Below are 23,319 nucleotides of genomic sequence, written 5' to 3' on the forward strand. Positions count from 1 at the left end.
GCAAGAAGTGAAGACATCCCTGCCATGAGTGTTAATGCTGATGATTACTTTCATATTTAACTCTCGCGGCATTGCTTTCTGGCAATCCTTCAGATCATGAAGAATTAAATCAAGCTATAATTGCAAGCTTGGAGAGTCAGATGTACAGAATTTGAAGTAGAGCTTTCCAGAATTGTCAAATGAATATAAAACTTTAAATCTCTATGATCAGTATGACACATATTTTCAAATTCTGTAAGATGACCATGTAGCTGATATATTTAATTTTGTGTTTTCTTTTCTTTTTTTAGTGCAGAAAAAGTCCCGCTTTAAGAGATACTGCTGGAACTGTCAAGCAAAATTAGCACAAAATAGCAGTGCAAATGTAATATAAATCGCTCTGCTGTGTGGGAGGGAGCCTTACATGGTTTTCAAAGGATATCTCATGAGCCCAATTTGATGATGTGTGTGAAATGAGAAAGGGGTTGATTTAGGTGGGCCAAGGAGGGAATTCTTGAGACTACTGATGGACACCATTGCAGGGTCACCCATGTTTGAGGGGAAATAAAACTGCAAGAACTTGGCTCTTGAGAGTACTGGTAATTACCAATTTTTCTAAGATTAATAGTGTGAACTGTCTAACTGATATGGGTCTTTACAGGCAACATTATTGACAGTTTTGCTTTTCCTTTAATTCTGTTGCAGTAAGCTTGGTACATGGTGGTCCTAACCACCTAACTTTCTGTCACCAACAGCATTTTCTCTTCTGGTTGGCAATTCATCAAATCCAACTCTGGAACACATAGCTGACCTGGAACTCTTCAAAAAAAAGTCAAAAAGGTAAGTATATTTATTTTATAAATCTTATATTGCATTAGAAGTAGTTTGTATTCCATTTGAGCAGGACTGTGTTAACTTGTCAAAGTTTTAATATTCACAAATTCATCTGCCTCAGTCAGATCGATGTTTTAAGACTCGTTACGGTGATTGTTCTTCAGGATTCATACAGGTAGATACCAACCATTTAACAGCACTTCAGAAGTTTATTTAGACTATTGAGTGTGAACATATAGTCTTTGTCTCACATTACTCTGTTCATGTGTCTTTGACATGGTTGTCTTTGTGTCTTTTCATTCTTCTGCTGCCTCAGTTTCTGCTGTCATTTTACAGAAAATGCTTTCAGTATGTTGTTAGTTTTGATCGGATATGTTTTCTTATATTTCTTAATTCTTTCTTTTTTTTCAACAAAAAATGTGTAAAAGTGAAGAAAAAACATATTCCCTGATTTCCATCATTTTCTAATAGATTCACTTGTTGAATAATGTTCATTGCGGTCTCATTAATGTTGACATCATTATCTGGAATTATGACATTATTGTTTGTTTGAAGTAATGGCCGGGGTAATGGCCCTTCATCAATGCCATAATAGATATCGACATGAAAAATGTCATTTATAAACGACTGGATTCCCACATTGTTTGTGACACCTGTATGCCACAGCTGAAGAGGCGCCTGTCCTCCTTGTGTAGAGAGATCATGGTTGTTCCACTGATTGACACTGATTCTGCTCTGTACTCTTGCTTTTTCAATCCTTGGCGAATAAACATAATACAGGCAAAAAAGATGCAGCTCATTCAGTGAATCCAACATATCCCGTTCTTCCATAAAATTAAAAATATTTCTAAGGTGTCTTGATACAATTGTGTGGAGTTCTGCCCACAGTCTTTCAATTCTTTGGTTATTACTGAAACACCTGCCTACTCCTCTTCTCTGTAACATAAAAGGACCATCCTGTATATTTTCCATTCCATGATCATACCTGACCCTTAAGCCAAACCAAAGTTTTGTATTCTTTCCAAAAATAATGATAATACACATGAGGCTCTGTTACTGGATAAGCAATGTAAGTATATGATGGTTTGGCTGAAGCTATCAACACTGCCATGCAGGCTATAAGACACAATTCATCCTAAGCTCAGAAATGGACTTCAAACTTTGGGTGGGTGGGAGAAAATTTTCAGATGTCTAAAACATAGTTTATTCACCGACTTTTTTACAAGGATAACTGGACAAGAACCTGTATATATGCCTGCCATTTCACAGTTGAAACTCTCGCCAACCTCAACTATGTATATGCAACAACTGCAACAGTTTGATTGGTTCATGTACCCAGCTTGGCTTTGTTTTGGCTCGGTCCTAGAAGGGGTGGTGCCATAAGGCATCCTTAGCATTAGAGAGTAAACCATAGATTTCTATTCAAAATTCCAATTAAATATCGCATGTTAGCATTTTCAGCTGAGACAAGAAAAAACAGACGTAAAAATATGTTAACTGATAAACAGATTTAAATGAACTGATTCGAATCTGTTAATAATTTCATCTACATTTCTGAGTAATTATTTTCTGCCTAAGACACTCTGGTGGATTCACTAACACCACTTTTGAACCGTTATCTTAAGACAGGTTATCTAAATGGACCGCATCATTGTGATCAACAAGATCATAAACCAAGCACAGGCAAAAGAACATTGGGCCTATAAGATGCTAATTCTGAATTTCAGTTAAATATTAGAGAGCCTGTGAATATAACGTTGGTAAATATTTTTTTAACATAGTGCCCATGTGACCTTGCTTCAGTATTACACGGGCCAAACGGAGAAGAGGAATTTTTCTTTGTGATGGATCACCTACATATTATGTCTCCACAGTGAACTGAAAGCACTCAAAGCAGCGGCTGCCTGGAAGGAGGAAAATCAATCTAAAACTTACAGCACACTTTAGAAAAGGGTTGGTGAAAATGATGTTGTTGTACCTAATGGGCTAAAACAGTCACCACAATGATTCACACTCTGACGGAATTTCACTCTATGTATAATATGTAGGATGATCATGACCCAGTGTTCTGGTAAAGTTTAAAGAAACTAAATATTGACAACTGGCATAAAAATGCAAAAACAAAGAAAGACTCAAAAGTGCTTGTTCATAGTCGGACAGCCAGCTCTCACTGGTTGATGATGATCCAACCGATTTGGATTACTTTAAAACACACACACAAAAATGTACTTCCTCTTTCAGTTCTAATGTTTTATATATCAGGGGATGATAACAGTTATCTGGTCTTTCGTAGGTTATATAAATAATGTTACTGGCTCAACATTAACTAAGGCTCCTCAGTGTTACCTGTTACATCTCAAAACTGAATGCTTTTTGTCTGGTTTGACTGAAATGACATGCAGCACATTTATGTGTAGACAAAAGAAAAGTGAAACACTGAAGTTCAGCTGCATAGCCAATCTTATTGCCGAGCAAGTAACTATTATTACTGTGCTGTTGGTATTTTAAAATGGTTTACAACATTTACACAAAAGGTTTTTTTCTCTTAAACAATGCATAGTATGATTCAGAATAGATTGATGCCATTTAAAATATAGTAGAGTAAAATTTTTGCTTGCGTCATTGTTAAGAGACTCAGTGTTTTTTAATTTTCTCAGAAAGGCTTGAATTTAAAGCAGTTCAAGAAAATATGAATAAAGTTGGCCTTCAGATCAAGTAGTGTAATTACAGTACTCAGTTATATTAGTGAGGTCCATCTTCTATTCCTCATTCAGCCTTCGATGTCTTTCATTGTTTGGTTACTTCAGTAACCTTCAATAGACTATCACTGTTTACATGGTGCTCACTAAAATGGCTTTTGATTGTCTAGTACCCATTTAGCACTCAGTATGCTTTTATAATGCAATGTACTGAGGAGCTCCTGTATATAAATGAGATGTACACAAGAGGAAAAAGAATCAGCATACCGGGAATTATTAATTGTGTGTGTGTGTGTGTGTGTGTGTGTGTGAGAGTATTTGGGTGATGTGTGTTGTGCATTGGCTGGCTGGTATTCCAGTACCTAGGGGTTAATTTATGCATGCAGCTCTGCTCTCCTGAAGCAGCCACTCAATTTAATCTGAAAATGAAACACCTTGGTTTTTTTAACAGGTGCTAAAATATTATGTGTCCACCAGGCTAGCTTCTGTTTTTACACAGAGAATGCTCAGCCATTATCATTATTTTCTACCTTTATTCTTATTTTTATATGTTTATGTGCATTTACATGTTTATGTATCTCTATCTTTATCTATAAATAGCCATGAAAGACATGGAAGTACAGTTTAGTTCTACACTGCCGGATATAATTTTAAAGATCATCTGCTTTTTTTGTTTTGGGTTGGGTTTTTTGTTGTTGTTTTTTAAAACAGCAATAACTTCAAGTCATTATTTTATACGCGATGTTATCAGTTTCTTTTTTTTCTAGAGGGAGAATTAGTGTAATTAGACTGAGTAATGAGCTGCCACCTAACACTATGAAGTTTTATGTAATAATAAGAAAGACTTTCTGTTCTTTATTAAATTCATTATGTTCTGCCACTCTTTTATATTTATTTAATACATTTCATTCATGCATTTTTTTTGGTATGCAGTAAAGTAAATGTGAGCTAAACACACACAAACACCCTCACACACACAGACATAAATAAAAACTTAGGCAAACACAGTTACATACAATTTTTCAGCAAAGTGGAAGAGAAAGACCAAAGAAAAAGCCATGCTGAGTTTGACAATAAAAAGGGGTGATTAAAAAATGAAAGCTTGAGTTTTAATTCACTCACATATACACAAACACGTGCCATTCCTGCCACAGGAAGCAATTTCAGAAAGAGGTTCTGCTTTAAAAAGTTTGAATATTCCACTCTTTGCTCACATTTCAAGGATGTGCACAGCGTCAGCAAAATCTGCACATCAGGCAAGGGAGCTGGCAAGCGAGAATTTTTCTTCATTTTCAATTATGAAGAATCTTATTGGACCTTGAAATCACAACTCTAGCTCTGAGAAGGGCTATGGCGGGGGGTGGTGAAGGATGAGTAAGATGTTTTCTAGTTGCCATTTTAACCAGAAACAATTGTTTGAGTGAGTAGAATATGACAAAATGGAATAGGATGAAAAACGGGAACATCCGTTGGCTATCTCCTGGCCTTGGTTTCCCTGTTATTTGCCAGCTTGCATGCAGTACAACTGACAATATATGCAAGAGGTGAGGCCAGGTATTAAGCTGAAAAAATAAAAAATAAAAAAAGTTAACTGTATTCATGCTTTTCATAGGTCCAGTTCAGAAACTGAAAGACTGCTTTGCATCCCCCTCCCCCAAGTCTCGACCTCAACATTATTGAAGCACTATGGGATCAACTTAACAGGGAAAGCTCTGTTCTGTTCTCTGTCTAGATGACCCCACAGTAAAGGCAGCCAACTTCTAAAGAAGAGATTCGGAATGTCCTTCAAGAACCCTGAAGAACTATTTCCGAAGGCTACTCAAGGAAAAACTCCCAGAGAGAGCTCGGGCTATCTTGAAGAATTAAGCTCTGTTTTTGGTTTATATGCTAGCTTCCCATTTATTTTGCACATTGTGTTAATTAATGGCTGCACACATTTTGCATTGTCCTAGCAAAACCTAAAGAATTTTTTCTTTTGGTGTTTAATTTTTTGTGTTTGAAACGTAGCAAAAACTAAATGACATTTCACATTGTGTGACTCTGCTCCTCACAGATTTATTTAAATCTGGTAGCCTCAAGCATCTGGTAGAGTGGGAGGTCTTGTGATCTACCACGGCAGGTTTCACCTATTTATGTGCCAGTCAAGAACTAATTTGAATCCATTTCCCTATAACTTAATGGACATATCCCTATAGTCACCTCTGTGTATAGCCCAACTAACTCCAGTGCTGATTTTATCAATGAATATGCTGCTTTTCTCACCCATTTTGTTCATTTTCCCCATATTACTGGGAGACTTTAATATTACATATGGACAATATCAATAATCATCTCTCACTAGGGACATTACTTCTTGCTTGGATATGTTTGGACTGCTGCAGCATGATGATTTCCCTACACACTGCAAAGTAAATATCCTGGACCTAATCGGTTGTTCTGGCATCACTCGTCTTAACTGTATAGCAATTGATCTCCCCCATCTTTGGCCGCATATTAATATCTTTTGATGTTAATTTCACTCTATCCAAAGCAAATATCCAACGTGTCATTTCATTTCACAAGATCAAAGGCATTAATTTAAATGCTGTTTTGAGTGGTATTGACAGTCTCCCCAGCATAAATCCTCCATCCACCCCTGAAGAACTAGTTGCTCATTATAATGATGGCCTCCGTGGAATTTTAGATGCCCTGGCTACTTTATAAAACACTCACCTTTTTCACCCACTCTGGACGATGGTTTGCGTTTGAATTATGTCAGCTGAAAGCTAAAGCCCTTCATCTGGAACATCTCTATGAAAGATCTGGACATCCACAAGAAAATGTACAATAACCATAGTCATCTTTAAAAAGGATGCTATACCTTCAGCAATATCTTCTTAATATGCAGGTTTAGTCAGTTTAGGTGAAGGGAACACAAGGGCCCTTTTCTCCATAGCCATCAATTTGTATTCTGCCACTTATTGTAATACTTAAATGTCATTTTTGAACACTAAAGTTTACAAGATTTACAAGCAACTAACCACTTTTTCACTTCCCTCAGCCTGCACAAAAGTAATTCGCACTGAAATATCTCTAGCATTAACTCTTGCGTGCGTGTTAAATTGTCGGTGCTCAAACTGTCTGTCTAGATTGTATGTCTACATTATTTGTATGGTTATTTTATTATATAGTTTCATATAATGTGCTAGCATATGTGCACTTTTACGGAGCTGCTTTTTAATCTCGTTATACTGTGTATAATGACAACAAAGGCTTTCAGCTTCAACTATTCCTTTGGTGCACTTTCAAGTCTGACACTTTCCTCTGTTTCTGAATTTTCTGACTTAATCTGAAATCCAAGCCATCCACTTGTTGATTGGAGTTTCTACCCTCTTTGGTTGGAGCCTACTGACCCTCTCTGAACACCATAATACCTGCTATTATTCCTTCTTCCCTCACCTCTGGTATTGTTCCCTGATTTCCCAAATCAGCAGATAACACCTATACTTAAAAAAAAACCTGGCGCAGCTTGCCAAAATTTCATCAATCGTCGTCGTAAATCCAACCTAGCCTTTATATCTTAAATCCTTGAGAAAGTACCTGCATCTCAGGTCCCACTCACTTGTCTGGTTGTAACCTTTGTGAACAATTCCAGTCTGGTTTTTGCCAAACGCCCTTTTCATGGCAGCTGACTCTGGCTTATTAACCATTGTAATCGTCCTTGATCTGTCTACTGCCTTTGACACTATATCCTATAGCATTCTTCTTGAGACTCTTGCTTCTATTGAAATCACAGATACAGCCTTAGATTGGTTTGAATCTTATCTCTATGGCAGCACTCAATTTATTCAATTATAAAATTTAAAATTCAGTTCATTTCCAGTTACTACTAGAGCTCTTCAGGAATCTGCAGTTACTTTTGCTGCTGCACAAATTTGTTATTGGCCATGACAGAATGCAGCAATGTGAGTGGCTCATGAACAAAGCCAGTGAAACTAATTATTTCGCTCATCAAAAATTTTAAATGGAATAGCACAAAAAGCACACTTTTTTATGCATGAAAAAAAGCATGCAGAAGTCAAATTAGATGCTTCACCACCATGCCTATGACAGGGCTGTGCCTCTTGGAAGGACTGATGCGAATCACTACAGTCATGCAAGAGGTAATTTCACATTTGGAGATTTCGAAGGGAGGTTTTTTGAAATCCACTGTGTAAACTAAACAAATGGAGACTTTTGTAGATGTTCAATTTTTCTTTCAAACAATATATGTTTCCATGGGATCATTAGATTCCACGTGCTCCATCTATAAAGTCCTTATAATTCTGCATTTTGATTGTATTGAAATTCCTCAAGTACAATTTTAAAGTGAATCCATTTTACTTCACTTACTTTTTCCAGTGTTGGCAAGAAAGAACTCTCAAATCAAAGTATTCACTCACCATTCCAAATCACTAAATTGTTCCAATCACTTTCATGGCCACAGGTGAATAACATCAAGCACAGCTCTTTCAAAAAAACATTGGTTGAGCCTATCATACAGTATCTCATCAACCCTGATTCAGTAGAAAGAAGTAGAAAAACCTACTGAATGTCACGCTACTTCTTAATGTTTTTAAGTTAATTTTTTAATATAAAAAGCTGTGTTTCTTAACATTGTTTCACAAAGTAGGAAACAATTCTAAAGATTTTTAGAGGTCCCCCCTCAAACTTATTATTGTTCTATTATGTACTGCCACAATGTATTTCTGGTGGCATTTATTACCCATGTAGCAAGCAGGTCTGGCCCGGATCTGGTATCAAGCCGGCACTGCTGGCTGACTTCTGGCATGGTAAGATGTACAGTGGGGCAAAAAAGTATTTAGTCAGCCACCGATTGTGCAAGTTCCCCCACTTAAAATTATGACAGAGGTCAGTAATTTGCACCAGAGGTACACTTCAACTGTGAGAGACAGAATGTGAAAACAAAATCCATGAATTCACATGGTAGGATTTGTAAAGAATTTATTCGTAAATTAGGGTGGAAAATAAGTATTTGGTCACCTCAAACAAGGAAAATCTCTGGCTCTCACAGACCTGTAACGTCGTCTGTAAGAAGCTTTTCTGTCCCCCACTCGTTACCTGTATGAATGGCACCTGTTTGAACTCATCATCTGTATAAAAGACACCTGTCCACAGCCTCAAACAGTCAGACTCCAAACTCCGCCATGGCCAAGACCAAAGAGCTCTCGAAGGACACCAGGAAAAGTATTGTAGACCTGCACCAGACTGGGAAGAGTGAATCTACAATAGGCAAGCAGCTTGGTGTGAAAAAATCAACTGTGGGAGCAATCATCAGAAAATGGAAGACATACAAGACCACTGATAATCTCCCTCGATCTGGGGCTCCACGCAAGATCTCATCCCGTGGGGTCACAATGATCATGAGAATGGTGAGCAAAGATCCCAGAACCACACGGGGGGACCTGGTGAATGACCTGCAGAGAGCTGGGACCAAAGTAACAAAGGTCACCATCAGTAACACACTACAACGGCAGGGAATCAAATCCCGCAGTGCCAGAAGTGTTCCGCTGCTGAAGCCAGTGCATGTCCAGGCCCGTCTGAAGTTTGCCAGAGAGCACATGGATGATACAGCAGAGGATTGGGAGAATGTCATGTGGTCAGATGAAACCAAAGTAGAACTTTTTGGTATAAACTCAACTCGTCGTGTTTGGAGGAAGAAGAATACTGAGTTGCATCCCAAGAACACCATACCTACTGTGAAGCATGGGGGTGGAAACATCATGCTATGGGGCTGTTTTTCTGCCAAGGGGACAGGACGACTGATCCGTGTTAAGGACAGAATGAATGGGGCCATGTATCGTGAGATTTTGAGCCAAAACCTCCTTCCATCAGTGAGAACTTTGAAGATGAAACGAGGCTGGGTCTTCCAACATGACAATGATCCAAAACACACCGCCCGGGCAACAAAGAAGCATTTGAAAGTCCTGGAGTGGCCTAGCCAGTCTCCAGACCTCAACCCCATAGAAAATCTGTGGCGGGAGTTGAAAGCCCGTGTTGCTCGGCGACAGCCCCAAAACATCACTGCTCTCGAGAAGATCTGCATGGAGGAATGGGCCAAAATACCAGCTACTGTGTGTGCAAACCTGGTAAAGACCTATAGTAAACGTTTGACCTCTGTTATTGCCAACAAAGGTTATGTTACAAAGTATTGAGTTGTATTTTTGTTGTTGACCAAATATTTATTTTCCACCCTGATTTACGAATAAATTCTTTACAAATCCTACCATGTGGATTCATGGATTTTTTTTTCACATTCTGTCTCTCACAGTTGAAGTGTACCTCTGGTGCAAATTACTGACCTCTGTCATCATTTTAAGTGGGGGAACTTGCACAATCGATGGCTGACTAAATACTTTTTTGCCCCACTGTATGTCATCAGGATATGGGCCAGGCCTGGCATAGATGGCACTGTTTATGCGATGTGGCATGCCATATCTGGCCCAATTGTGGTTCGGTTTATGTGGCCCAGGCTCATAGAAAACAGGTCTGGCCCGGATCTGGCATCAAGCTGGCCCTTCTGACCGACTGGCGTCACGTCAGGGTGTATATGTCAACCAGATGTTGACATACACCAGTTATGTTCCTATTTTCCTACTTTAGTTAGAAGACCCAAATGCCATGTTGCAATACTATACTGCTATGGTAGCCAATGTTTCAAATGCAGGTTTGAGACTGTACACTGTATCCAAAACCTAGTGAGGGTTTACTCATGTTTATCACTGTGTGGCTGTAGCTCAGGAGGTAGAGCAGGTCACCTACTGTTCAGGAGGTTAGTGGTTCGATCCCTGGCTCCTCCAGTCTGTATGCCAAGAGTAATGAATGTGTATGAATGTAGTTATGAAACACTCAGTTTAGAGAAAGTGTGTGAATGTGACATGATAGAGCACTTTGAGTAATCTGGGATAGGGAAAAGCGCTATGCGAATCAGTCCATTCACTGTCCGAACAGAGTTTCTTCATGTTACTTTTGCACTATTATGTTCCAGCACATGTTGTTATTACATGTCCTGATTAAGGTACACATTACGCTGACATCTGGGGCCAGAGCTGAAACTGTTCTGGGCCAGCACGGTGTGTCTGCTGCTGGTCCATGTGTGGGCCACATCTGGCAAACCAGATCTGGGCCACCAACAAACCTTAGAAAGAGTAAAAACACTGTTTTTATATCACTGTACACACACCTGTGCCATTGCTACCATCGTAACTATGGTTGTGTTTTTGGGGAAGCACTGATGGAAGTTGGTTGTTTCCAGGGGTGGGAAGTAATGAAGTACAAATACTTTGTTACTGTACTTAAGTACAATTTCCATGTATCTGTACTTTACTTGAGTAGTTTATATTCTGACTACTTTTTACTTTTACTACCTATATTTTTAAACAAATATCAATACTTTCTAATTCTTACATTTTCTAAAAACATGCTCATTAATTTTGCTTTAATGCAATTGGGTTGAGTTATTATTTTGTCATTCTGAGCCTTCAAACATCAAACCAATTTGAGTCTACACAGAAACACATGAAAGGCAATCCTGTTTGTGTATTATCGCCACATAAAAAGAGACGATGTGTGCCAAAGTCAAGTGCCAAAGTTGGACGGTGGTTTTTTTGTTTGTTTGTTTTGTTGTGTTTTTGCCACAGTTCCAGAATGACTGCAGGTCTCCATAAGTTGCGGTACTTAAGCATTTAGCTAGCACTACTGAAGAGGAGTGAACATAAAGTAAGTGACTTTTTTAAGTGTCAGGTGATTTCAAATACAGCGTTTCTATCAGCTCAAAAAACATCAGCAAACACACAAACTGTTTGTGTGTGGTTTGTCTCACAGTGTGTTGCTATCTAAAGGTCCAGCTACTGCATTTCACAGGGAGAGAAAAGAAAGAGAGCTAACGTCACTTACAGATGGAGAAAGACAAGAAAGACAGGACAGGAGAGGAAGAAGAGAGTTTAGATTTAAAGGTAAGGACTGCTCAATGGTATTTGATAAACTGGAAATTTAAAGCTTACATATAAGGCCTCGTGTTTTTAATCAGATATTAGGTAATCAGATAAACATGTAACATTGTGTTTTTCATATTGTGAAACATGCTGCAAATCAAACTGAGGCGGAGTAACTACACATGATGATTTATCAGCTATGATAAAGCATCATGCAACGTTAATTACTTGTCACCTCACAGGACATTGATCAAAACTGTCTAATATGTCTCTAATCAGAGAGATTTGTGTGTAATTACAAACGACAGCAAAAGCACTTCCAGTGTCACCTCAGTATGTTTGGAAAATCTTTTTTGACAAACTCATTATGGCTCAGCTTTTTCTGCTGCTGAAAGCAAGGGAGTACAGCATGTCTTTCTTCTCTAATGACCAGTATGCCTTAATGCTGGCCAGAAATAAATGCCTTAATCTTTCCTTTCTGCTTGTTCCAATTACTATTGCCATATGAGTCTGTTCTGTACTACCGACCTGTACAAACACGCAAACTTAAACGTACGATTAGTATTTTTTTGAGGTTATTTAATTAAAAAAAATATATATACATAATTAGATTGTAATTACATTTCAAAAAATGGATGCATTCTCATAAACTTATAATGAATACATTAAAAATACACAGGAGCAGGCACTGGTTTGTGGAAATCGCCATGTTCCCCCAACATATTTGAATATAGTGGTCTGTTTTATCGTCAGAAAAGAGGTCCCCTTCCCTAAATAAGTAAAAAATAAATAAATAAATAAAATGTATTATTATTAAAATGCAAAGGAAAGCGAAGGCCACCAGAACCGTAATGAAATATCATCCTCTTCATCCTCACCTGAAGCTTTATACCCTGAACTAAAGTCAGGGCTCTAATGCACAAAAATACACATAAACATGCGTCATTATTTCTAATATTGTCCCCGTTACTTAGGAGATTGGCCATGGGATCCTCCTGTCTCAGGACCGCTGGCTACCCGCTAAACAACAAGTGTGCTAAAAATCCCATTTTAACAATATTACATAAAAGTCAAGGACAGTTCCATTAATGGACCAGGAATACTAGATTTTAGTTAGCTGGTTAGATTTGGTTAGGTTGACATAATTCACTTTCCCTGTTCCATATGTTGCACCTGAAAAAACATCATTTATTGCAAGTAGGGATGGGTATTGATAAGGTTTTCACGATTCCGATTCCATTTTCGATTCTGTTTAAAGATTCGATTCTTTATCGATTCTCTAATCGATTCTTTTTAAAAAGGAGAACACTAAGGTCGATTAGCTTAGAACTTTGTTTTATATCTTCTCTTTGAATAAGATAGAAATTTAGGAGTAACATGGCCATACAAACCCAACAGTGAGATCTTAAGAGATCCAGCCTACGGCTCTTCAATGGGGTGTCACAGGGTCCCCAGGACCTAAATGCAACGCACAGTAATGGCAGGTTTTGTAATAAGGCAGATCGCGCTAACATAATATGCACTGTTAGTTAATTATTTACCTGCCGCATTAACAGGAGAGGACGTGCAAATGTTACCGCTGCTGCTGGGTTGAGATTCACGAGTCCGGAGCGAATTAAAAACACGACATTCATTTAAGCTCATCGCGTGTTCTGTGAGCAAATGCTTTTGCATATTCGTCGTGTTTCCTCCCTTAAACGAAATATCTACTTTGCAAGTATTGCAAGTTGCCCTGTGGTCATCCATTCTCGTAAAATATGACCAAACATTTGAGCGTTTGATGCCAGGTAAATGACGCTCCACAACGTGGTGATGTCATTCGGGGCGACTGGAATCAATAAGGGAATCGTTTGCAAAAATGGCAAACAATTCCAAGGAATTGAAACAGTGGGAACCGGTTCTCAACAAGAACCGGGTTTTGATACCCATCCCTATTTGTAAGCCCTCCCTGCCTGCCATAACAGGATGTGACAAGATTAAAGACCGTGGAGAAAAAAGGGTTGTTTTCTTAATTTCATGAAAATGCATGTGCGTGTCAATGTTATCTTCAGATAGCAATGCAAATTATGCTCATTAAATATATTTTGAATAAAGAAAAATTAAAAAACAAAAACCTACCTTCTGGCTTGACACATACCTGCATGTTTCTGTGACATAAAGCACAAGCTGACATTTTCCCCCTGATACTACTGAGTGACTTTCATGTCAACATGAAACACATGCCTGATCATTTAGTGCACTTGGAGCTGATCAGTATTTTAAAATTGAGCTGCAGTGCCTACCACTGATTTCAGGGACTTCACTGATTTGCAGGATTTAAAGCAGTAGATGTTGTTATAATTCTGAAACACGTACCCTAAAGCAGATGACTCGTAATCTGGAGAGGAAATGGCGTGTCACAAATCTAGAGGATCATCATTTAGCCTGGAGAAATAGTTTGCTGCTTTATAAGAAAGCCCTCCGCAAAGCCAGAACATCTTACTATTCATCACTGATTGAAGAAAATAAGAACAACCCTAGGTTTCTCTTCAGCACTGTAGCCAGGCTGACAAAAAGTCAGAGCTCTTTTGAGCCAACCATCCCTTTAACGTTAACTAGTAATGACTTCATGAACTTTTTCACAAATAAAATTTTTATCATTAGAGAAAAAATTACCAATAATCATCCCACAGATGTAATATTATCCACAGCTACTCTTAGTACCATTGATATTAAGTTAGACTCTTTTTCTCCAATTGATCTTTCTGAGTTAACTTCAATAATTACTTCCTCCAAACCATCAACGTGTCTTTTAGACCCCATTCCTACAAAACTGCTCAAAGAAGTCCTGCCATTAATTAATTCTTCGATCTTAAATATGATCAACCTATCTCTAATAATCGGCTATGTACCACAGGCCTTCAAGCTGGCTGTAGTTAAACCTTTACTCAAAAAGCATCTCTAGACCCAGCAGTCTTAGCTAATTATAGGCCAATCTCCAACCTTCCTTTCATATCAAAAATCCTTGAAAGAGTAGTTGTCAAACAGCTAACAGATCATCTGCAGAGGAATGGTTTATTTGAAGAGTTTCAGTCAGGTTTCAGAGCTCAGCACAGCACAGAAACAGCTTTAGTGAAGGTTACAAATGATCTTCTTATGGCCTCTGACAGTGGACTCATCTCTGTGCTTGTCCTGCTAGACCTCAGTGCAGCGTTCGATACTGTTGATCATAATATCCTATTAGAGCGATTAGAACATGCTGTAGGTATTACAAGTACTGCGCTGCAGTGGTTTGTATCATATCTATCTAATAGACTCCAATTCGTGCATGTAAATGGAGAGTCCTCTTCACACACTGAGGTTAATTATGGAGTTCCACAGGGTTCAGTGCTAGGACCAATTCTGTTTACATTATACATGCTTCCCTTAGGCAGCATCATTAGAAGACATAGCATACATTTTCACTGCTATGCCGATGACACCCAGCTCTATCTGTCCATGAAGCCAGATAACACACACCAATTAGTTAAACTGCAGGAATGTCTTAAAGACATAAAGACCTGGATGGCCGCTAACTTTCTGCTTCTTAATTCAGATAAAACTGAGGTTATTGTACTCGGCCCTGAAAATCTTAGAAATATGGTATCTAATCAGATTCTTACTCTGGATGGCATTACCTTGGCCTCCAGTAACGCGGTGAGGAACCTTGGAGTCATTTTTGACCAGGACATGTCCTTCAACGCACATATTAAACAAATATGTAAGACTGCTTTCTTCCATTTGCGCAACATCTCTAAAATTAGAAATATCCTGTCTCAGAGTGACGCTGAAAAACTAGTTCATGCATTTATTACTTCCAGGCTGGACTACTGTAATTCATTATTATCAGGATGTCCAAAAAACTCACTGAAAAGCCTTCAGCTAATCCAAAATGCTGCAGCAAGAGTCCTGACAGGGACTAGAAAGAGAGAGCATATTTCTCCTGTTTTGGCTTCCCTTCATTGGCTTCCTGTTAAATCCAGAATTGAATTCAAAATCCTGCTCCTCACATACAAGGTCTTAAATAATCAGGCCCCATCTTATCTTAATGACCTTGTAGTACCATATCACCCTATTAGAGCGCTCCGCTCTCGCTCTGCAGGCCTACTTGTTGTTCCTAGAGTATTTAAAAGTAGAATGTGAGGGAGAGCCTTCAGTTTTCAGGCCCCTCTTCTGTGGAACCAGCTTCCAGTTTGGATTCGGGAGACAGACACTATCTCTACTTTTAAGATTAGGCTTAAAACTTTCCTTTTTTCTAAAGCATATAGTTAGGGCTGGACCAGGTGACCCTGAATCCTCCCTTTGTTATGCTGCAATAGATGTAGGCTGCCGGGGGATTCCCATGATGCATTGAGTTTTTCCTTTCCAGTCACCTTTCTCACTCACTATGTATTAATAGACCTCTCTGCATTGAATCATATCTGTTATTAACCTCTGTCTCTCTTCCACAGCATGTCTTTATCCTGTCTTCCTTCTCTCACCCCAACCGGTCGCAGCAGATGGCCGCCCCTCCCTGAGCCTGGTTCTGCCGGAGGTTTCTTCCTGTTAAAAGGGAGTTTTTCCTTCCCACTGTCGCCAAAGTGCTTGCTCATAGGGGGTCATATGATTGTTGGGTTTTTCTCTGTATCTATGAAGCGCCTTGAGGCGACTTATGTTGTGATTTGGCGCTATATAAATAAAATTGAATTGAATTGAATTGAATTGAATTGAATTGTTGCGAGAAAGAATGTATCAAGATGGTGTCATTCTTTTATTCATCAGACTGCTGTAAGAAATGTGTATTATTTCAGGAATGATGAATTAATGAATCAATGTTTTAATATCTTCTCCTTCAGCAGTAGTGTGGCTAGCACTGGCTGGAGAATTTGCAAGACCAACTTTTTATCTTTGACAACCAACTACTAATTTTGATATAATGCTAGTCAGTGAAATAGATTTTCATTTTCATTTGGTAATTTATTTAGTTAAAATTTGCTTTGCAAAAACACCTATTTTTATGGCTAGCTATTTCACATAATAGTTTCACATCTGCACACACCTCTCCAGAGAAGGCCTGTCCGTTAAGTAGGTGCTCTGAGCCCAGGACATCCTCACTGCCAAAGTGTAGCCGGATCTCCTCCAGACGGTGGCTATACGTCATTGGCCCTCCAGAGATGTTAACCAGGTGCTCCTTGTCCAGTCGAAGAGAGACGTGACGGCCTGTGTTGTACATTGTTCCTCCCACCTGAAAAAAACAAACAAAACAGATGGCGCACAGGTGATTAAATATTAATATGAGGTGCAGTTGTGAGCGGGACAAACATTACGACAAAGTTAATTATCAGTTTCACCAGTTATAAATAGATCATTTTTACCATACTGCCCCTATAAACCCAGGCAGCTTTTGGAGAAAACTTAAACCTGGAGCTCCAAGTGCCGGAACCATAAGATAGGTTAAATGCTTGTTGTACAGAAACAATTTTGAGGGAACACTGTTACAAAAAAGGACTAACACAATATGATTGGGTGGAAAGTGTGTAATACAATATATTCATATACCCAAAGATTATCTGCGTGCAGGTTATATAAAAAAGTGAACTGGCAGGAAGTGCTAAAGCAATACAAAAAAGTTTGACCAAATCTTACACCCGATTCTTTAAAAATTTCAGTATCTTTTGTGTTGTTGTTTTTTTTATCTGTAGGTTTAAAACACTTTTTACTGAATGGCGTTGGAGAATGGTGAAGGAAATGTTGGCTTTTTTGCAATTTTTAAGCTATATCAGTTTGGCTTTTATTAATATGGAGATGTGGGTGTCTTGCATTTTTGAAATGTAAGTATTTACTAATGACATGCGGTCAACAGAACTAATGCAGAAACAGTCCCGAGGGCTTTATTTTAATTTGGCAGAACTCTGACCCAGTAAAAAGAAAGGAAGGTTGAAATAATCAGGGTAGAATCACAATTCATAATACATGGGAAATAGGGTATATATTAGTAGCTTTGCTTATTTATAATATTATTCATAATCATCAGTGTTTCAATGTAAAGCATTGGTATTCATGCCGTGAATCTGCACGGACTTCCATCTACTCTTTCTCTGCATCTGCTTCTCTTCTGCTCTTTCATTCCTTTTAGTGCTAGCGCTTTCAAAATGATCCCCCTCAAACCCCCACCCCCACACACACTATTATAAAAATCCTAGCAAAAAGGAGTCTGCCTTCACATTGTAAATATTTTATAGATGCCCTGAAAAGTCAATAATTTGAATGGAGAAACAGATAGGAAAAGAGAGTGATGCAAAGAGGAGATAAGTACTGTTAGGAGAGAGGTGTGTTGAATTTAGTGCCAAAAGAGGAAGAGTAACGAGGTAAAGTGAGGCTTTGTTGGCTCCCTGGCAAGGCAGTGGAGGTGAGGTGAGAACCCTGAAAAGGACAGAAAAATCTTATCTCCCTCAAGGTCTAAAATCAGAGACTAAGGTTCGAGTAGGGAGGCAAAGGTTACTTTGAGTCAGTGGCCAGCTGTCTTAGGAAATGGTCTGTACTGAAGTATGGTAGTTTGGTACGTAATGGGGGCAAGACATTTATATCTTCAATTCTTTACATATTTTACAGTCAATCTCCAAATACATTGAAGCTTGAATAATATTCTGTTTAGAAAAAGGAAACCAAGAAGAAATGTAATAATTTAATAACTCATTATATCATTAAAAAAACGCTAACTGGAACCAAATAAAACCAATTTATTTAGATCCTGAGACTAATCTTACGGAGAAAAAAGTGACTCCAACTTTGGTTTGGTTCACCTAGATGCTAATTTATACTCTTGTGTTTGAAAATCTGTTGAATGAATTCAGCATTAATTCTTTTAACGTGAAGTTATTTTTCTGGGTGCTTGGAACTTGGGAAAAATAGATGTACAAGTCCAAAATTACCTGACTTTCACCCCACATGACATGCAAGCAGGTCTAGCATGGTAGCTGGACAAACTGGCAAAATGCAGTGGTCTGCATGTTTGACAATGGTGACATTATTGCTTTAGTCACTGCAAAATGCTAACTCTGTCTGTATGTGTTGGGGGCCTTGGGTAAGTGTTAATGACTGGAGCCTGGCTGTGAGATACAGGTAGTGACGTGTGGTTGGAATGAGAGGTGAGGAGTGGAATTATATTTGTATTTTACAGTAAAAGAGAAACATGCAGCGTATGACTATGCAGCGTTTAAAGCTTGGAAGTACTGACATTACTTTAAGGTTTATCCTGTAAAACCGGACAAAAACATTAGCGTCTGCTGTACACTCTGCGTGGGAAGAAAACTTCTTTCTACAGCAAACTTAAACCTCAAATCTGAGCAAGCACCTAGCACGCTGCTATGGGAATGTGAAATTCATAGAGAAACCCCCCGATCCTCCCACTGACATGGCAGCTACAACCCTGGGCAAACCTCCACCCGCCCCACTCCTGCTAAACAGGTTTTTTTTTTACTTCAAACAAAAAACATCATCTGTTTCTGTATTTTATTCCCAGAAGCAGGGCATAAATCATTATTTTAACTGTTTAGCTCTATTCACTCCTGTTCATTGAGGATTGCCTTACTGGGGCCCCCCTGCTGTTCAGCTGGATGAATTACAGCAATTTTTTAATTTTTGTAAACATACAAAAATATTTTATTTTATGTGCTGGAATATGTGAAGCAGCGGGAATGAGGATCAGCACCTCCAAATCTGACGCCATGGTTCTCAGCCGGAAAAGGGTGGAGTGCCCACTCCGGGTCGGGGATGAGTTCCTGCCCCAAGTGGAGGAGTTCAAGTATCTCGGGGTCTTGTTCACGAGTGATGGGAGAAGGGAGCCGGAGATCGACAGACGGATTGGTGCTGCGGCTGCAGTAATGCGGACGCTGCACCGGTCCGTCGTGGTGAAGAGGGAGCTGAGTGTAAAAGCGAAGCTCTCAATTTACCGGTCGATCTACGTCCCTACCCTCACCTATGGCCACGAGCTGTGGGTAGTGACCGAAAGAACGAGATCGCGGATACAAGCGGCAGAAATGAGCTTCCTCCGAAGGGTGGCTGGCCTCTCCCTTAGAGATAGGGTGAGAAGTTCGGCCATCCGGGAGGGGCTCAGAGTAGAGCAGCTGCTGCTCCACATCGAAAGGAGCCAGCTGAGGTGGTTCGGGCATCTGACAAGGATGCCCCCTGGGCGCCTCCTGGGTGAGGTGTTCCAGGCATGTCCCACCGGGAGGAGGCCCCGGGGAAGACCCAGGACACGCTGGAGAGATTATATCTCTCGGCTGGCCTGGGAACGCCTTGGTATTCCCCCGGATAAGCTGGAGGAGGTGGCTGGGGAGAGGGAGGTCTGGGCCTCTTTGCTTAGGCTGCTGCCCCCGCGACCCGGCCCCGGATAAAGCGGATGAAGATGGATGGATGGATGGATGGTGCTGGAATATGCAGAGGATAGGTTTAAATTTATTTCAGTCAATGTTGCATCTAATTAAATTTTTGCTTGATGTAATGTGCATATAATTAAAGATAAAATCTAATAAAACAATTAATAAAAAGAGACTATTTCATTTGATTCAATTTTATATGATGGATTATGCAGAAAAAATAGAATTGCGCTGAAAGGTCTATTGCTTTATTATGTATTCAGGTTGTGTACCAGGTTTTTAAAAAGTAATAACATAACTAATTACTTTTGAAAATAAGTCATCAGTAAAGGATTACTTTCTTGGAAAAGCAATTAGTAATTAGTAAATAATTAGTATTTTCAAGTAACTTGACCAACACTGGTTATAGGTGAGGTCTGTGACCTAATTATGCCAATAATTTCATTAGAGGTGATTTAAATAAAAAAATAAAAAAAACCCAAAATAAAACCACAATAAAAAATTGTTGGAGCACCAAAATATATTCTGGAAAGATAATAAAGGCATAAAAAAGTCTTATGCAACAGGATAGACAGAGATCACATTTAGCTACATTTACCCAGCTGATGGGAACCATGCTTGAAGAATAAATCAATATACAGTTGAGTAAAACTTGCTTACTTCATCTTGTCATGTTCCTGCTGCAACAATTACAAGGCAATGTAGTGGAAAGGTTGCAAACGAAACAAAGACATTATATTCCAATCTGCTTTCTCATTATTCTTTTGAATGCCGACACGTTTGCAAGTGGTGAAGTAATTATTACACACAGATTGTGGAGTTCATATTTTCTGTGCACTGAATGTATTTATCAAAATCACTGGCTTTTGTACTTAATTCATAAAAACACAGTCAGAGAAACAGATGACCGTGTATTGCTATACTGAGCCCAGATGAACACCACTATATGACAGTCAGAAAAAAAAACAGGAGCTAAACTCATCACATGTCTCAGCATTCTAGTATTATACTGATTATATAGTCTCTGGCTTTATGTTAATGGGTTCTGAAAAACCCAAGGAAATGCTCTGCCACACACGTGCCCTGTTATTTGTTGTGAATATTGCCATGTAAATTGTATTTTTAAAATTCAACAATCACAAGCCCCAAACTGAGACCTGTCCATCTTCTAAGCAGTTCCAGGAAGTTTAGCTGTCACCATAAACTAAGATCACTTCATTTTTTAAATGAATACTTTATTGGCTATGTATTCATTAAATTCATAAATCAATGATCCAGGTGCTTGATATATGCATTTTTTTTTCTTTCTTTTTTTTTTCTGCCCATTCTGTTGGTTTTTGTCTTTTGCCCTTCTCCCCCGTCCCTCTTCTCAGCTGTGTCATGGTCCGGAGTCTGCGACTCCGTGTTTATGTTTAGTTTATTAGTATTCTGTGGTTTTGGTTACCTTGGGTGTTTGTACTCTTCTGTTTCATGGTTCATGTTCCTATGTTCTGTGTCCCCCAGTCTGTGTTTAGTTGGTGTGTTGTGTCATTGCGTGTATGTGTTTCCTGTTTTATTGTGAAGGTCTGCGTCTTATGTGAGTGTTTTCAGTTTGCCTCCCTACTCTCGTCACGTAATCACTCCCAGCTGTGTTCCCCACCTGTGTGTAATCTCCCTGTGTTCTCTGAGTGTATTTAAGTTGTATCTTCTGTCATGGTAGTTGCTGGTTCGTCTGTGTTGTTTCCCCTCGGTCTTCCTGCGTCTCTCCGTATGTATTTCCCCGGACCTCCCTGCATCCTCGTTTCTGGTTTGTCTTATTAGTTTACCCAGTTTAGGTTTCCAGTATCATGTTTTGTCGCCACCGCTGTTTGTACTTACCCACCCCTGTAAATAAACACTCACCTGCACCAGAGCTGCCGCCTTTTTGGTCCCTTTCTACAATTCCACACGGCTTGCCCCGGCAATCCGTGACAAGCTGTTTCTCTTTCCCTCTTTCTTTCTCCCCTTCTTTCCCCCAGTCAAGTCTGTCCCGTATTCAGTAAGTGGAAAATAAAATAAACAATAAAAGGTGAATCAAATGGACCATTACGGCAAGGCTGGGATGGTCAATTTGGTAAAGTAAATCCGTTGGGCATCTTTCTTTGCCTTTAGACAATAATTCTGATGGCAAAAGAGCCAAACGGGACAGGCCAAAAAAAAAAATTCAGAAATCAATTAATAGAATTATATGGACTGAATACACAGTGCTGCAAAAAGGTATTTTCCCTTTTTGAGTTCTTAATTCTCTACATATTTGTCACATGATCATGTTTTTAAAATTAGACAAAGATAACCCAAGCAAATACAAATACAATGCAGTGTTTAATTATATACAAACCAACCAGACCTCTCTAATTTCTTGGAGACAGTATAGATCCTGTGTGTTGCTAAGTAAGTTAAAGAAAGTAAAGTTAAAGAAATAAAGTTTAACAAAGTTAAAGAAAAGTTACAGAAAGGAATGTGACTGTCACGGTCCTGGGTCTGTGACCCAGTGTTTTGTGTTTATTGGTTAATTTATATTCTTGGATTATTGTCATTCACGGTTTTCTGCTCATGTTTATTTTCAATTCCTAGGATTTAGGTTTCTGTTACTTCTCCTTCCCCGTGTTTCTTGTGTAGTCACTCTTGTCTCCATGTTCTCTCTGTCTCCCCAGTCCGTTGTGTCTCTGTCTCAGTGTCTACTCTGCGTCTTTGTGATTATCTCGTGCTTCCTGTTTTACTTTGATAGACCTTGTCTTATGTCTGTGTATTCAGCTTTGCCTCCTCCCTGTCTCATGATGCCTGATTAGCCCTAGCTGTGTTTCCCTCCTGTTTCTCGTTCCAACGTTGTCCCTCTGTGTATTTTAGCCCTGTGTCTTCTGTTTGTTGCTGGTTCATCTACGTGTACTGCACTTTATCCTGTGTATCACCTGTTGAGTTCTTCATGTTTTCAGTCTTGTGTCTCTCTTGTTGGTCTGCATGTTCTGTGTTTCCCCGTTACGGGTTTAGGTTTCTAGTCTCAGGCTTTAGTTCCTTTATATTATTTTTTTGTAGCTGCTTCCAGTTTAGGTTTTTGTGTTAGTTTAGTTGCTGCCATGCTCAGCTTTCGTTTGTATTTTGTTTGGCCACTGTCAATAAAGCTAACTTCATAAGGTCAGTGCCTCCACTGGGGTCCTTCTCTCATCACCCACATGTCTGCAGCTGTGACAGTGACATTGTCAAAACAGCATCTGAGTCTAAAACCAGATTTAAAGTTTTGTTTGCGAGTCACATACTAAAGATAGCTGATGACAGGCTAGACTTCCAGTCCAGTTTTTAAACACAGTATACACTAGCATACCCAGAAAACACCAGAGCAATGCATCAAATGTTTTTTTCTTTGTTAACCCTCTTTTTTAAAAAGTAGAGACAAGCTGTTACATAAATAAATTAATAAATAATTAAATAAATACATTTTTCAGC

General features: G+C 39.0%; 1 protein-coding gene across 2 annotated transcripts in view; it reads right to left on the bottom strand.

The window, feature by feature from the left end:
- The window catches only part of ca10a (carbonic anhydrase 10 (inactive)a), a 324,693-nt gene that overhangs the window by 21,608 nt on the left and 279,766 nt on the right, over window positions 1–23,319 (bottom strand). For both annotated transcript variants that reach the window (XM_026177459.2, XM_080305677.1), the window contains one exon: window positions 16,542–16,727. In XM_026177459.2, coding sequence (XP_026033244.1) covers window positions 16,542–16,727 — 186 coding nt within the window. The remainder of the gene's footprint in view (window positions 1–16,541; window positions 16,728–23,319) is intronic.

This window comes from Astatotilapia calliptera, chromosome 8 (assembly GCF_964374335.1).
Source record: "Astatotilapia calliptera chromosome 8, fAstCal68.1, whole genome shotgun sequence".
Classification (NCBI taxonomy): Eukaryota; Metazoa; Chordata; class Actinopteri; order Cichliformes; family Cichlidae; genus Astatotilapia; species Astatotilapia calliptera.